This window comes from Calypte anna, chromosome 3 (genome assembly GCF_003957555.1).
Source record: "Calypte anna isolate BGI_N300 chromosome 3, bCalAnn1_v1.p, whole genome shotgun sequence".
Classification (NCBI taxonomy): domain Eukaryota; kingdom Metazoa; phylum Chordata; class Aves; order Apodiformes; family Trochilidae; genus Calypte; species Calypte anna.
This window is the reverse complement of record NC_044246.1, coordinates 19,289,154-19,303,619: the sequence shown is the minus strand read 5'-3', so window position 1 is coordinate 19,303,619 and position 14,466 is coordinate 19,289,154. Positions and strand designations below refer to the sequence as shown.

General features: G+C 37.4%; 1 protein-coding gene across 2 annotated transcripts in view; it reads left to right on the top strand.

The window, feature by feature from the left end:
• PLEKHH2 (pleckstrin homology, MyTH4 and FERM domain containing H2) overlaps positions 1-14,466 on the top strand; it is a 54,921-nt gene that overhangs the window by 23,503 nt on the left and 16,952 nt on the right. For both annotated transcript variants that reach the window (XM_030446832.1, XM_030446831.1), the window contains 11 exons: positions 1,185-1,367; positions 3,020-4,005; positions 4,954-5,029; positions 5,494-5,588; positions 6,111-6,255; positions 8,204-8,340; positions 9,910-10,020; positions 10,284-10,370; positions 10,907-11,065; positions 11,702-11,782; positions 13,656-13,835. In XM_030446832.1, the coding sequence (XP_030302692.1) occupies positions 1,185-1,367; positions 3,020-4,005; positions 4,954-5,029; positions 5,494-5,588; positions 6,111-6,255; positions 8,204-8,340; positions 9,910-10,020; positions 10,284-10,370; positions 10,907-11,065; positions 11,702-11,782; positions 13,656-13,835 (2,240 nt within the window). The remainder of the gene's footprint in view (positions 1-1,184; positions 1,368-3,019; positions 4,006-4,953; positions 5,030-5,493; positions 5,589-6,110; positions 6,256-8,203; positions 8,341-9,909; positions 10,021-10,283; positions 10,371-10,906; positions 11,066-11,701; positions 11,783-13,655; positions 13,836-14,466) is intronic.

The window sequence follows — 14,466 nt, the reverse complement described above, 5'->3', positions numbered from 1 at the left end:
AATTACAAAGATTTCAGTTAGCATGAATCAACATCAGAGTGACTGTACATGAAGGTGTTAGGCAAGCAATAATTTAATTCTTATAAAAAGACATGCAGACAAACCACAGCTCTTTTATTGGTTTATGTCAGATCTTTGCTTTCACTTCCCCATAGCAGAGGTAGTCCTTGCACTTTTAAGGAATAGAAGAATGTCAGTCTGCAACTGCTTTTTCTAGCAAATGTTCAACTGGGAATCAGAATTCTGATCAGATTTTTTTTAATTACTGCATTTGACTACAGTGATCCAGAACCTTAATTCACCCACAGTATCACCAGGTTCCACTCCAAGTGGATAGAGTGAATTTAAAAATTGTAAAATGTAAGCATGGGAAAGAGGAATATCCCATCTGAAGAGTGCTGTTTTGCATTAATGAAAGTTGAATATTATTTGCCACTATGTTGCCTATTCACCAACTTTCTCATGTTTCTGTGAAGGTTCTCACAGTCTGCTCCACACCTGATTGACTTGACAACTTATTATCATGAAAATATTGTTAGCTTGCTACCTAGCCCTCATTTCATTTTGCTGGACCTGCCACAGAACTTATTATTAACATCAATAGATAACATTGTTTCATACCAGTTTTTGGCAGAAGAGCTGTCCCTAAGGATATTGTTGAGGCTGTTGATAATTTTACCTCCTCTTGAAGTCCTCCATATATACCTTCTAAGCTCCGTAGCTTATACCTTTATGTTTGCTGTAGCACCTAGTACAGATCCTCTTAAAATTTTTATCTGAAGGGAAAGCTGCCACATATTTTAATACTACTGTTAAACGGTTTTTCTCATGTTATATATCCTAGACTAGTCCATAGGTTTGATTTCAGTCACAGCAGAATAAAATCAGGTATTTTCACTAGGTTTTCATTCTGTATTAAGTACATGTTTTATATCTTACTGGTGTGAAACTGTCTTTTTCTTAATGTACTGAAAAATCAGTTTTTAAGAATTAGAAATGTAACTGTGTTTCTTTTGATATGGGGAAGGTATCAGATAGCTTTCCATTTCTATAAAAACTTTCTTTTTTTCTGCTGAATTTTAGTTATCTTGAATAAAACCAACCTTACACTGCAGAGTAAAGAGACCAGTAACATATCTTGCTGTATCCCATTAACACAAGATTTCTGAATTACTGTTCTTCAGAAGCGACAGGCAAGAAATCTGTTACTTCACCACAAAAACCTGGAGAGTGTCAGCGACTCAGCAGTTTGACTTTTGGATGCTTTTCAAATAGAGCAAGAAGTCCTCAGCCATCTCCTAAATTTGAAGAAATAAGCAAGGCTTCATCTAAAGAGTCAGACTACACTGAAGGCAAAACCATGCTAGGTACTTAGTCACCAATACTGCTGCTTTACTCTGACACAGATCTAACTAAACTAAAATCAACAACTACATCAGGATGTCCAAACCAGCACTTTCCAAAGTACATAGCAGTACTCTCTCCCTTTTTAGTTCTGTCTCTGTTAGGAGTAAGAAATCCTGCTGGGCACTAGTCTCAGTCTCTGTAACACCACTAACAGACTGGCAGCATGCAGTGCCTGATGGGTGCCTTGGCTGCAGAAGGATGAATTTGCTGTGGCCCAGGTTTGCTTCATTGTAACGTAAGGAGTTGAAAGTTAACAGTTCCCCAAGAGAGGCTGTTAGGTTTTTATGCCTTTTTAGAGTCTTACCTTAGTCCGGTTTCTGTGTATTTTATTTATGTTCTCACTGGTGTGCAGTGTTAGTTTTATAACTTAACTCAGCAAGATTAAATCTTGGTAACCATTCATTAGCATGAGAAAGGTCAAAAAACAGAGAGCAGAGTCTCGGCCATCTCTGCACTATTTTTCTTGCCTGAAAAAGGAGGAAGCTGCCTGATCAGTTCATACAATTTCCCCAGTAATTTCCCCATAAAGCAATGCAAAGCCCAGGAAGCAGACTGTTGCTCTGCTCCTTAGTTTGAGTCCTGGAGTACTAATCAACCATTCAGTATATTCTCCACAATTAATCATCATACCCAAAGTTGCAATTTAAGGTCAGTAGCAAATCAGATGCTGAAATAGATCCTACTAGTATTTTGTATATTTACGTGATGCCAAGTTCACTATAAAGGTGGATATGTATTATTATTTCTGGTCTTATAGATGAGGAGGTAGACATTTATTTTTTTTTCCTAAGGGAAAGGATAAGAAATAGAGCCTACGTGGAAACAGATCAATTTTTGTGACTTCATTAACATAATATGGAATAAATTAATATCTTTGGCTAATGCAATCCACTTTAACTTCATACAGCTATTTGACAGTAACTTTCTGTACTTAACTTAAAATGTCTGTGTAGGAGAGCTCAAGTTCTTGCATCTGTTTTAACTCAAGGAGACCACACAGGCCTCACTGACATGGTGCAAGCTGTAGCTCTCTTGCAAAACCAGGTAAAAGTGAAAGCATAAGCAAAGCTATTTTTAATATGGTGTCTTTCCCTAAGCATTAGTCATAGGCCTCTCTTCTGTGTCCCAGGCATTCATCCCCAGGAATACCATAATAGTTTGCAGGAGAAATTTCTGTATGTAAGCACTGTAGGAATGTTCAGAATGCCTGGAGTGGTAATGTGATTTTTTTCTGACAAGCTTTTACTAAACTTTAATTTTCCTTATACTTAATAAAATAGGTCAGTTTATCTGTCCTTTTGAACCTTTTTTAAATATATGATTTGTTTTTAAATATCTGCTCATCTTTATATTTATTGCTATTTTTAGTTTGGCTAGAACTTTGAGTAATGCCTGTTACAGTTTTTTGGCAAATATCATTGCAACTTCAGTTGCATTACAAATTTCCAATAATTTTCTTAAGTTTTATGATTTATACGATTCAAAAAACTTAACTGTACCTACACATTTGATATGATCAACTGCTTTACTATTTTCAGGCTTGATGGCAAAATCCTTAACTAGTCAAGTTTGCTAAAGTAATTTTCTCAAGTTGATTGTATTTCTTCTCTAGAGAAGGATATCCTGGAAACTGCTGTTGCTTGTCCTGCACATGAGAGCAATACAGGTCAGAAGTCATTGCCACAAAGCTCCTCTGAATCAGAGCAGAACAAAAATGTGAGAACGAGCTGCTCATCTAAAGATATAGACAGCGACATGTCAAAGAACTCCTGCACTACTGGAAGTGACTGGAGCTCAGATGAGGATGGAGGAGACAGTAAAGGACTGAAATCCAGGTGTGCATCCACTCTCTCAAGCCACACATCTGAAGAGAACACACAGTACAGTAGACTGGGGAGTGAAATGTATTTGACAGCATCCGATGACAGTAGTTCTCTATTTGAAGAAGAAAGTTTTGGTGTTCAGCAGACTCAGCACAGGAAGTTGTACTCCTGGCAACAAGGGTCCCAAAGAAAAGGCCAGAACAATTCAGGTGGAAAGTGCAACTCTGACTTCACAAGTAAAAAGAAAGACCAAGATAGTTCTTCAGATGAACTGAATAGGAAATTTCAGTCCCAGAGGCTAGATTATTCATCATCATCCAGTGAGGCAAATACTCCAAGTCCAATTTTAACTCCTGCTCTGACACCCAAACACCCAATTCTAGCAACTTCTGCAGGTTCCCAGAGCACAACACCATCAGATTCTCCTTCAAATTTGCCACCTCCAAAGTTACGGACCCCTAATATGTTTAGTTTAAATTCAGCATTAGCAAAGAAACATCTAAGCCAGCCCCAGCTGAGTTCTGACAGAATGTTTGGTAAAAATAGAAATGCCATAAGCATGATACGTCCATGGAGACCTCAGGAAACAGACATTGACCTGGTGGATGGAGAAGATACTGATGTTTTAGAGAGAATGGAGATTGGTTGTGATGGAGTCTTTACCTATGACTGCACTGAAGCACAAAATTCTGAAGCCCAGGAACCTTGTGATATGACAAAAAAAGGTGCTAACAACAAGCCTCCAACCCCTCCATTGCATCGATTTCCTTCCTGGGTAAGTGTAATTATAGGGTTTTTTCTGACTGGTGGCACTTAACTAATTTTCATGCTTCTCTTCTATGATTTCTATTGCTTCTACCTTTCTCATTCTCTGATGACAAGACAGGAAGTTACCTTACTTTGAACTACACAGGCAAAATTAGAAGCAGATTTGATTTGAAGCACAGTATTTCTGCTGTTCAAAAATAGTCACTATTTTGTAGATAAGACCAATTTTTTTCATGTCACATTTAAGTTACATATGTGCTTTTGAGTATATCAAAATTTATTTAACACCAGCAGAGTCTAATTGTCAATGCCTTTCCTTTAACCATTGCACCACTTACAATCTAGACAATTAAAGTGGCAGAAGAAAACTACAGTGACAGAAGTTATTGCTAACTTTTCCAAGTAAAATTTTAAAGCTGTCAATCAGGAAGTTAAAGTAGGTATTAATATTTCTTATACAAAAGCCAAAATTAACTGTGTCTAGACTGATTCTGCACTTCCACAGTCAAGGATTTATTAATGATTCAGAGATGAGTAATGCATTAATGTAATAACTTTTCTATGGATATTTTTAGTGGATATTTTTTCATTACAGATTTTCTTATTCTGGCCTTTTAATACAAAACTGTTGAAAAAGTTACTTCTATACTGACATTTCTCTATTCTTAACATACTATCTTCCATTAAAAAATATTCTATCACTTCTTTGGCCTCTGATATTAATATTTTTAAAAAGAAGTTATCCATGAGGGCAAGCATTGTGTGAAAGAAACCATGAGTATGGTGAGTATAGCACTTAGAACAAGGATGCATTCTGCAGCTGCTACTGATGACACCATCTTATCAATCATTTTATGTCATGTTTGTACTAACACAAAGACTAGGAACCTATGGGTAGGCTAAACAGATTGTTGTGCTTTAATGAACTACCATCAACTCTGTTCCACTTATATAGGAAAGCAGAATTTATGCTGTAGCCAAGTCTGGTTTAAGGATGTCTGAAGCTTTCACTGCGGAATCTCTTAACAAAGGTAAGTGGCTTAGCTGCTCATTGTCTCATGTGATTTCTAAGGACCAAGTGTCCCATATTGCTCTAAGATACTTCTATGAAGATTTAGTTATTTGCTATTTAAAACCTAGAAGATGATTGGTTATCTTTCCAAGGTCTTCTATTACTTTGCCTCTTGTCCTGAATTTGTACTTTGGTTCACTCCAGTTTTCTTTGTAATTCACTTTGAAGAGTCTATACCAGGTCCCAGGGGAAGAGATTATACTTGCAACCTGAAAAGTAGTAGTGGTCATTACTAAAATTTATTTATATTCCTTCAAACAACTGTAAATTTTAGAAAGCTATAAACCTCATATCCTCCAAAACAGTTAAGGAGGGATTTAGTTCACTTTTATAGCAGCTATGCAGTGCAAAAAAGTTACATTAGAATTTGGTTAATTGAGGGGTAAATTAGGAAGATCATTTATGCAATATGGTTTTTTTTAGGTGCTGTTTCACGAACCTCATACTCCATATCCGGATTATATACATCTCTGATATATAAGAACGTGACCACTCCTGTCTATACTACTTTGAAAGGGGTAACTGTATTACTGTTTAAAGGAATTTTTAAAATATTGTTAGACTTCAAATCCAGGAATGTGTGGGTTCACATTTGATGTTACCACGTCAAATATGTCATAAGATGGTGTTTAGAGATTACAGAAGCCCAGAAGTAATGGTACTGTTAAATAGCTGGGAAAAAAAATTGCTGCTGCTTATACAATATTACTAGCCCAGGTCAGTTCTTTTTAGGTTCCTCGCTGATTTTTTTCAGTCTTGTTAAATATTAAATAGAGCCACATGGCGTTCAATACCATCATTAAAAGTGTGTGTGTAGAAACATCTTTGTGTCAGTGCCAAAGCTGCCTGTAGTCAGATAGCCAGCAGTAACTAATCACAACATTGTTTTCTGGCAGCCTTTTGTGATTTGATCTGCCAAAACTCACAACTCGAGAACAGCTTTGAATGTTAAGAGACTAGCAAAGCTCTGCTATGGTATGAAGGAAACGACTGGTACCCTTTGTGCAATTTATCAAAGAATGTTGTGTTAATTTCTGCAGAAAGCAACTCAGATAAGCAACAGCCCATTTATAGATGAGTCATCAGGATCTGAGGAAGAAGACAGCTCTCGGTCCAGCTCAAGGACTTCTGAGTCTGATTCTAGAAGCAGAAGTGGTCTGGGTAGTCCTCGGGCTATGAAACGAGGTAGGCAAAAACTGTAAGAACAAGTATCTTCTGGAAGTCTGGAACACTAAGCCGTTTACATGATCTTCTTAGGAGTGGATTTTTTCCTTGGACATCTTAAATTTAGGCTTTTAGCTTTCAAAGACTAGATCTATAATTCAAGCAGGAAAAAAGACTGTTACCTGTGCTTTTTTATCACTGTTATTATAGATGGCTTTTTAAAGCATTGAGTCGATCACTGTTTTCATGAGGGAAAAGTGACTCCTCATTTAAACAAGAAGCTGCATTCTATCTATACTCTCCTCTGCCAGGGACTTCCTAGACCAGTAACTGTAGGTAGGAAAAAATGGCCTAGAAAAAAAGTAATGGCCATCGGAAGAAAATAAAACCTACGTATATTTGAGTTTATAAAACCAAATAGCAGTTTAACATGTTGAGAAAGCAAATGGAAAAGTTCCCTCAACAGAGTATTTGGTCGTATTATCTCATGTAATAAAGAACTTTTTTAATTTTTACCTAGGGAGATGACAGACTTAACATCCAAGATCCTAGTGAGGCTAGGTATTAAGATCCATACTGCTTCAGAAATGCAAAATAACATTAATTGGTTATTTCTGTCAAACATATTAAAATCCCAGTTATCCAGAGCTCCACTCAGTCACATTTGCACAGGTAGATACAGTCACTGGTCCACCAGGAGTTTCCCAGTGCTGGCCACATGTGGTGTCAGGTCCCATTTGCAGTGATGCAGTAAGTTTTGCTGCATTAGTATGAAAATGACCCCTAGTTCCTGCTTCCCAGCAGCTCCATTTTGCTGAGCAAAAACCAGTACTGTGGCTCTGAATGCATCTCATGTTACATGCCTGCACAACAGGAAAGGTAAATTAGCTAATGTGATAGCTGGTTTCACCCACTGTTTCTATCCATATCTATAAAATAGGACCATGCCCTTTGTGCTTCCTTCTCAGAAAACAGCCCTTGCATTGTTTCATGCATGGAAACCTTTCTCAACCACAAATGATATATGGACGTATCTGTGTTAAGATCACATTGTTTAAAAACTTAGGCTGTCACAAATTTCACTAAACACATAATTAGCCTGCTGTGTATTTGATTTTAAAGCCCAAGTGGCTTACCAAGGCAATAAATGAGAAGAGCTTCTTTTTTTTAAAATGAAATTGGCAAATGAGTTTGGAAATTAATGGAACAATGGAAACAAGGCAAATTCATTTCAGTCTTGGAGAGCAACCTTTCAGTGAAGAACACTGATCAGAAAGTAAAACTTTAGAACAGGATATGCTCACATGTTTGAAAATAATTAGTTCAGTGATGAATAAGGGAGGAGCTTGAATTTTTATTGCTGATTCACTAGAACTGAAAAGAGGGTGCATATTTTTAGAAGATCAAAGCTAATAAGCTTTTTTAAAATCCTGAAATCTGGAATTCAGGTTTTTAGAAAACCTCAGTATAAGAATTCATACTATTTGCAAAATAAAGACAGTCGCATATAACCAACATGTAGGAGATCTTGAGTATAGCTTCTTACTACATGAGCTTGAGAAACCCAGATACTAGAGCAAAAGATAGAAAGGGAAAAGTTGAATAGTTAATTGAGGATCCCGTATGCATTTCCTAGAGAATTAGTATAATGCATGGCACTGACTTCCTCCTTAAGAAGGCACTATAATAAAACAGAATGTGATAATATGTAGAAGACATGTATTTGTTGTTTCATTCATAAGTGACCTAAACTCTGTTTATTTATGAAGAAAATAAGAATCAGGTATGAGCACTGTTTTTATACTTTGATATTCTGATGTTTAAAAAAATGTTTGGTTCCTGATGGATTGATGTTGATATTTCTGTTTGCCTGCAGATCCTACTCAGATATTCTTTCTGCATTGATATTCTAATCTCATTTGTTTCTAACATAATAAAAAAACAAATAATCCCTCTTCTTTTAACTCAGGGGTGTCTCTGTCTTCTGTGACATCAGAAAGTGACTATGCTATTCCTCCAGATGCATATTCAGTAGATACAGACTGTTCAGAGCCAGAGCAGAAACTTCTGAAGACTTCTTCTTCATCTAGTGATAATGGAAAAAATGTGAGTTCTGAAATCTTTGAAGAAGTGTACCTATGGTGTTTTATGTGTATGAATATTTAAAGACTACAAGTCTCTGTATTCAGACTTGCTGACTCACAGACTGCCTTATGAGTACAAATAACAAAATAGACCTATAGTAAGTTACCCCTGTAAGATTATAATGATTGAAGGAAAGCAGAGGATAATGCCAAGCTTTCTATATAATGAAAGGAAATAGGTACACAGATCCAGAAGACAATTCAAAGCCCTTAAGATTTTCCATTTTTTGAACCAAATCTGGCATAGGATTGCATATGAAATACTAAAATCAGCTTATTTGAATACTCAGGGAAATAGAAGGACATTGCTATGCAGGAATTGGAGGCATCAGTAGAAATCTATGTGCGGTAGTACATTTCTTTAGCTTCCTTGTAGAATCATAGAATCATAGAATCATAGAATTGGCTGGGTTGGAAGGGACCTCAGAGATCATCAAGTCCAACCCTTGATCCACCATTGCAGTTACCAGACCATGGCACATCCAGTCTCTTTTTAAATATCTCCAGGGACAGAGAACCCACTACTTCCCTGGGCAGCCCATTCCAATGTCTGATCACCCTCTCCATAAAGAAATTCTTTCTAATATCTAACCTAAATCTCCCCCGGCACAACTTGAGACCGTGCCCTCTTGTCTTGCTGAGAGTTGCCTGGGAAAAGAGACCAACCCCCACTTGGCTCCAGCCTCCTTTCAGGGAGTTGTAGAGAGCGATGAGGTCTCCTCTGAGCCTCCTCTTTTCCAGGCTGAATAGCCCCAGCTCCCTCAGCCTCTCTTCATAGGATATTTGCTTAAGTCCCTTCACCAGCTTAGTTGCCCTCCTTTGGACCTGCTCCAGGACCTCGATATCCTTCCTAAACTGAGGGGCCCAGAACTGGATACAGAGGAAAAACAACCTTCAGCATTAGAGAAATCCTAAGTAGAGCAAGGTGCAAGGACAGGTCAAAGAAACCAAACTGCTGCGGGGTACAGGTCTGGTTTTTAATGGCCTGGATTAGTAGTTAGTGTCCTGACATACAAGTGGATTGACTGCCTTGTCATGAATATGATTTATTTTAAGCTTTCTCCACAGAGCAAATCTGTGAACTCTCTTTTGCAGGTGTGCACATTTAAAGTATCTCTGTGCAGAGCTCTGAATTATAGTGCTTTATATATGGTCTGTAGGTTAGGCCCTGAAGGTAGGAAAAACTATATATTTACATTGTATTCATTTTCTTTCTTGTTATGATGAGCAATTAGAAAGTAAAATCAGGAATCATATTCTTCACTCTCTTGTATAGTTCTGGGCAAATCACTTACTCTCCTTCATGTACTGTAAGTGGAGATATTAATTAGTTATCCATCAGGCATGGCATTTGTCTTAAATTGATGCTTGTAAATACTTCTGTCATTAGACTAAAAGGTTCATCAACTACTGTAATTATTACTTAGTATGCTTTTAAATCGGTGTGTGTCTGTGTATTTATACTTATCTCTGAGGGCTATAGATATAAATGTGTACCTAACTACTTTTTATCCAACTTCTGAAAAATCAGGAACCTTTGGAAAAATCTGGATATCTGTTAAAAATGGGTGGTAAAGTAAAGACATGGAAACGCCGGTGGTTTGTGCTTAAAGGAGGAGAATTACTTTACTACAAATCTCCAGTAAGTACATGTAACTTATTTACTATTTAATATTAGATTGTTTTCACTGAGAATGTAGGGCAGCTAGAAGGAAAAGGAATGCATTCCTGGTGTCTGAGCTGTTAGAGGGTGACTCAGGACTTAGTTCCTCAAGAAGTGTACAAGGTACTCAGTGTCTAACTAGAAAGTATTTATCAAGATTAATGGTTAAATTAGTTCTAGAATTATTTATTGCTATTTGTTGGCAGATTTTAAGTACTCTTTTTTCCATGTTTTCCACACAGAGTGATGTAACCCGAAAACCTCAAGGTCAAATTGAGCTAAATGCATCTAGCCTCATTGAAAGGGGTGATGGAAAACAAACAATTCAGGTGACTGCTTTTCTCATCTGTGTTTCTGTGGGTATTTATTTCCTCCATCCCCAAAACTGTTTTGTTCCAGTCCTTTGTTCCAGTCCCTGTTGCACTGGCACTCCCAGTGTGGACTTGGAGTTGATCAGTGCCCTTTGTTTGAAACCAAAGAATCATTTCAGTTGCAGACACTATAGAAAGGCCTATATGGAGTCTCCTTTGTATTGCTACAAAGCTCAGATCATCACATCTGAGATAGAAATAGAGTAGTTGTGGGGCCCACTGTTAGTACTGAGAGAATATTTTTTGTCTGAACTGAGATAAAATCAAGCTTTCTCATGTCTCATGTCCTGGAACTTTTCAGGTAAAGTCTAAGAAAGGGTCTGTCTGCCCTTCCTGGCCATGGAATGTTTTGGTTTGGTATTGAAAAGTACTATGGGGAAAACAGACCTCCCAAAGTTGTGAAACTACATTGGGTAGTGTAGGTTACAACCCCCTCTCCATAGGGTTGAATGTGTAATGCTCTTAAAGCACAAGACTTTTCTGTTACTGCATAGCTGACCACAGAAAAAAGAACATACTACCTGACTGCAGATTCTCCTAACATCTTGGAAGAGTGGATCAAAGTACTACAAAATGTCCTTAAAATACAGGCTGCGAGCCCACTTTTCATACAGCCTGAAATGAAGCCAACCATGAAGGGATTACTCACAAAGGTAGGAATGTGTTTCTTCCTTCATTCTGCTTTATTCTGTATTTCATAAGAATACTACCTAAATGAAACTGGCCCTCCAATAAAATAAATACAAACAAAACAGACATGCATTTGATTTCCCAGTACTTTACAATCTGAACAATCCAGAAGGACTGCCAACTCACCTACTTTGGGCAATACTTTTCTTGTTAAGTGATTTGATGTGGATTTTGTCTTTCTTTTGTGTTTAATTTGTATCCTAGATGAGCATATGTTTCAGTATCTAAAAGACCTACCTTATTTCAGTGGAGAAGTCTCTTTTTCTGTATTACTCACTGGGACAGATTATTTCAATATAATAAGAATACTGGGTAAAAGGAATTTTTTAATTCATCCAGTACCTTAGCTCCTACTAATTTAGGCCTAATCCAAAGCAAAATGGAAAACTCCACACTGGTCTTACTAGGTTTTAGCCAAGCATTTAATTCTGTATTTCTTATGCCTTTAATAGAGTTATGCGATTGTAATTATTTGTCCAGTAATGTCGAAATTAATTTGAACCCAGGCATTTATTGCCAGCATCACCAAAGTTCAGAGACGGTGAAATGGAGTCTGTATCTCTCTGACTGTGCTGTATCCTAATGCTCTGTAATTTCAGGTGAAACATGGATATTCCAAAAGGGTTTGGTGTACTCTAGTTGGAAAAATTCTATATTATTTCCGAAATCAAGAGGACAAGGTAGGTCCCTCAGTTGCTTTAAATTATGATTTGCAGCTTTATTAAGGTACTTTCAGCCTGGATACTATATGCCCATTTTATCTTGATTGCCAAGCATTTATACTTCATAGATTGTCAACTCAGAAATTTCCTATCTAACAGCGTAATCCAGGGAATGCCCATTGGTCTCCTCCAATGGGATGTGATGTATATTCTGCATCTCCATGTCCCTAGCTGAAGGGGGACACTGATTTGCTGACAGTTCCAGTCTTCCTTTCTGACAGGCACAAGGCTCATCAAAGATCTGTCATTTACTTCTGGAAGCTGACCCTTTCTAATGTATGCATGCAGTGGGCAGTGACTACAGGTTTCAAGAAACAAAATGTTCTTTTTATGCCTTGGTTGACTTCCAAATTCTGTGCACTGGTGTCCCTCTACCTCCACAGTGCTGCAAGAAAGGCTAAAAAAGTACCTGGCAGGATGGAGCTTGTTGTTCTGCAGATGTGCTTCTGTGGAAGGGATCCGTTCCTGTCCCCCATGAGGGTTACAGAAATGCAGCTTGCTGCCTACAGCTGATGAGGTCGACAGAAATGGAGACAGAGGATGGCAGAAAAAAAGGATGAGAAAAGTAATTCTAAAACCTAGGAAAAATACTGGTTGAGGAAGAAAAGGAAAAAACAGGATCCAGTCAGCTTTAAGTTGACATCCCAACATCCCATATCGTGTAGGACTAGAAGAGATAATGAAGAGAAAGACGTGGCTCTTCCAGATAGGGCCTGACCTTTCGTTCCCTACCCACATTTCTGAATATTGTTGGTCCTAATGTTTCCAGTCATATTTACCTACAGAGACAGAACAAAGGACACTTCCTAGTCATACTTTTCACCTGTCCATTTTGCTCCCAAGGCATTGTAGCTTGTCATGGAGAAACTTCTTTCTAGTGGAGGTGGGTCAGGAACAAGGTTTTGGAAACTTCTGCAAGAATTCTTGTTATTAATGCTGAGGTTATGAATATATAAAAAATGCAGTTAAAATGACAAGAGCATTAATCTATATCTGATCTTACAAAGACATTAAAATTAACTTGCATTTTCTCCTATGAAAAATATTCACTACACCATTAAATGACACAGTTTTGAACATCCTGGTGTGTTGGAAAGAGCAGGGGTGCTGTGGGAAAGAACAGAATTTTGCATAAAATAGCCAATAAGGACTGTTGGTGTCTGTCAGTCCTGTTGCCCAGCTGTGAAGATGACATGCTGTGTTGATGTTAGTTTTGGCTTCCTGTTGATAATGACTAGGAATTAATTACTGCTGTGAGAATTTCATTTTTAATGGCTTTTCATATAAAATACTTCCTGATAAATGTTCATAACATATACAATTTAAGACTTAAATACTGTGATCTATGAGACCAGAGAATGAAACCAACTGAGAAGGTCTACCACACAAATAATTAACCTTTTAAATTTATAGCATGAACAAAATAGATACGTCAGCAGTACACTGCTGCTCTCTGAAATAACAAGATTATAATTAAAATTCAGTACTTAACCCTGGGAATTTTTGCTTGGAACCAGATCTGGAAACTCTGAGGAGTTACTTCTCTCACCCTAACAGATGTGTATTTCATTAACTAGATAAAGAAGGAGACCTGAAAGAAAATTTTTTTTCTTAAATCTCACTTTCAGATTTTGGTACATGCCATTCTCCTGTTGCTGTCTGCAGCAGCTGGCTTATCTTACATTCCTTAGCAGGGATGAAAATGAATAAATATAATTGGGTGTTGATGGCAGTTCATGTTTTCCTTTCTATTTGTAGAATAAGAAATATAAGATTAGTGTGCACCAAAGCAATTGTTTGCTCTCTCACCACTTCTGAAATTTACTTTTAGTTTCCTCTTGGCCAAATCAAGCTTTGTGAGGCGAAGGTTGAAGAAGTTGATAGATCATGTGATTCTGATGAAGATTATGAGGCTTGTGGTCGCAGTTTATTATCAACACATTACACTGTTGTTATCCACCCCAAAGATCAAGGACCCACTTATCTTCTTATAGGATCCAAACACGAGAAGGTAATAAAAGGGCTATTTAATTGAGTTTCAGTAACACATCTATGAGTATTTAATAAATGGGAGGAGGAAGGGGAGTGACAAGTCATTTGGCTTGTAGTTTGATATAGTAAGCAAGGAGAAGATCTTGCTTTATTAACACTGATCACTTTGTCAGCAAATAAATACTAGTAATCCTTTCCAAAGCAGATGAAAATAAGCAGGCTTGCCTACATAAGGAGATGGTGCAAGATATCACAAATGCTGTAACTGGAGAATTTTGCTCACATCACACTAATGTGTAGACAGAGCTGTAGCACACCTTTCTGAGAGGTTTGGGATACTGTTACCTATATTCACTTCTCAAACTAACAGAAGGGAAAGACTGCCTTGCTGAAGGGAAGGAGAAATGACAGCTATGGTTAAAACCTTTGTTATTATTATTATTACTTCATTGTTCTCAAGTAATCTTGCAGACCTTGTTTTGCTTTCTGGCCTTATCCCCAGGTTAACAGGATCTGGCAGTGAGTAAAAGAAACATATATTAGCTTCCTGAAGAGGACAGAAAGAATGCCCTTGTAATTATCCACGATTTCTGAGGGTAAAAAAATTCAGAAGAGAGTCCTGTCCTGTCCAGTCTTCCATACCTTATATT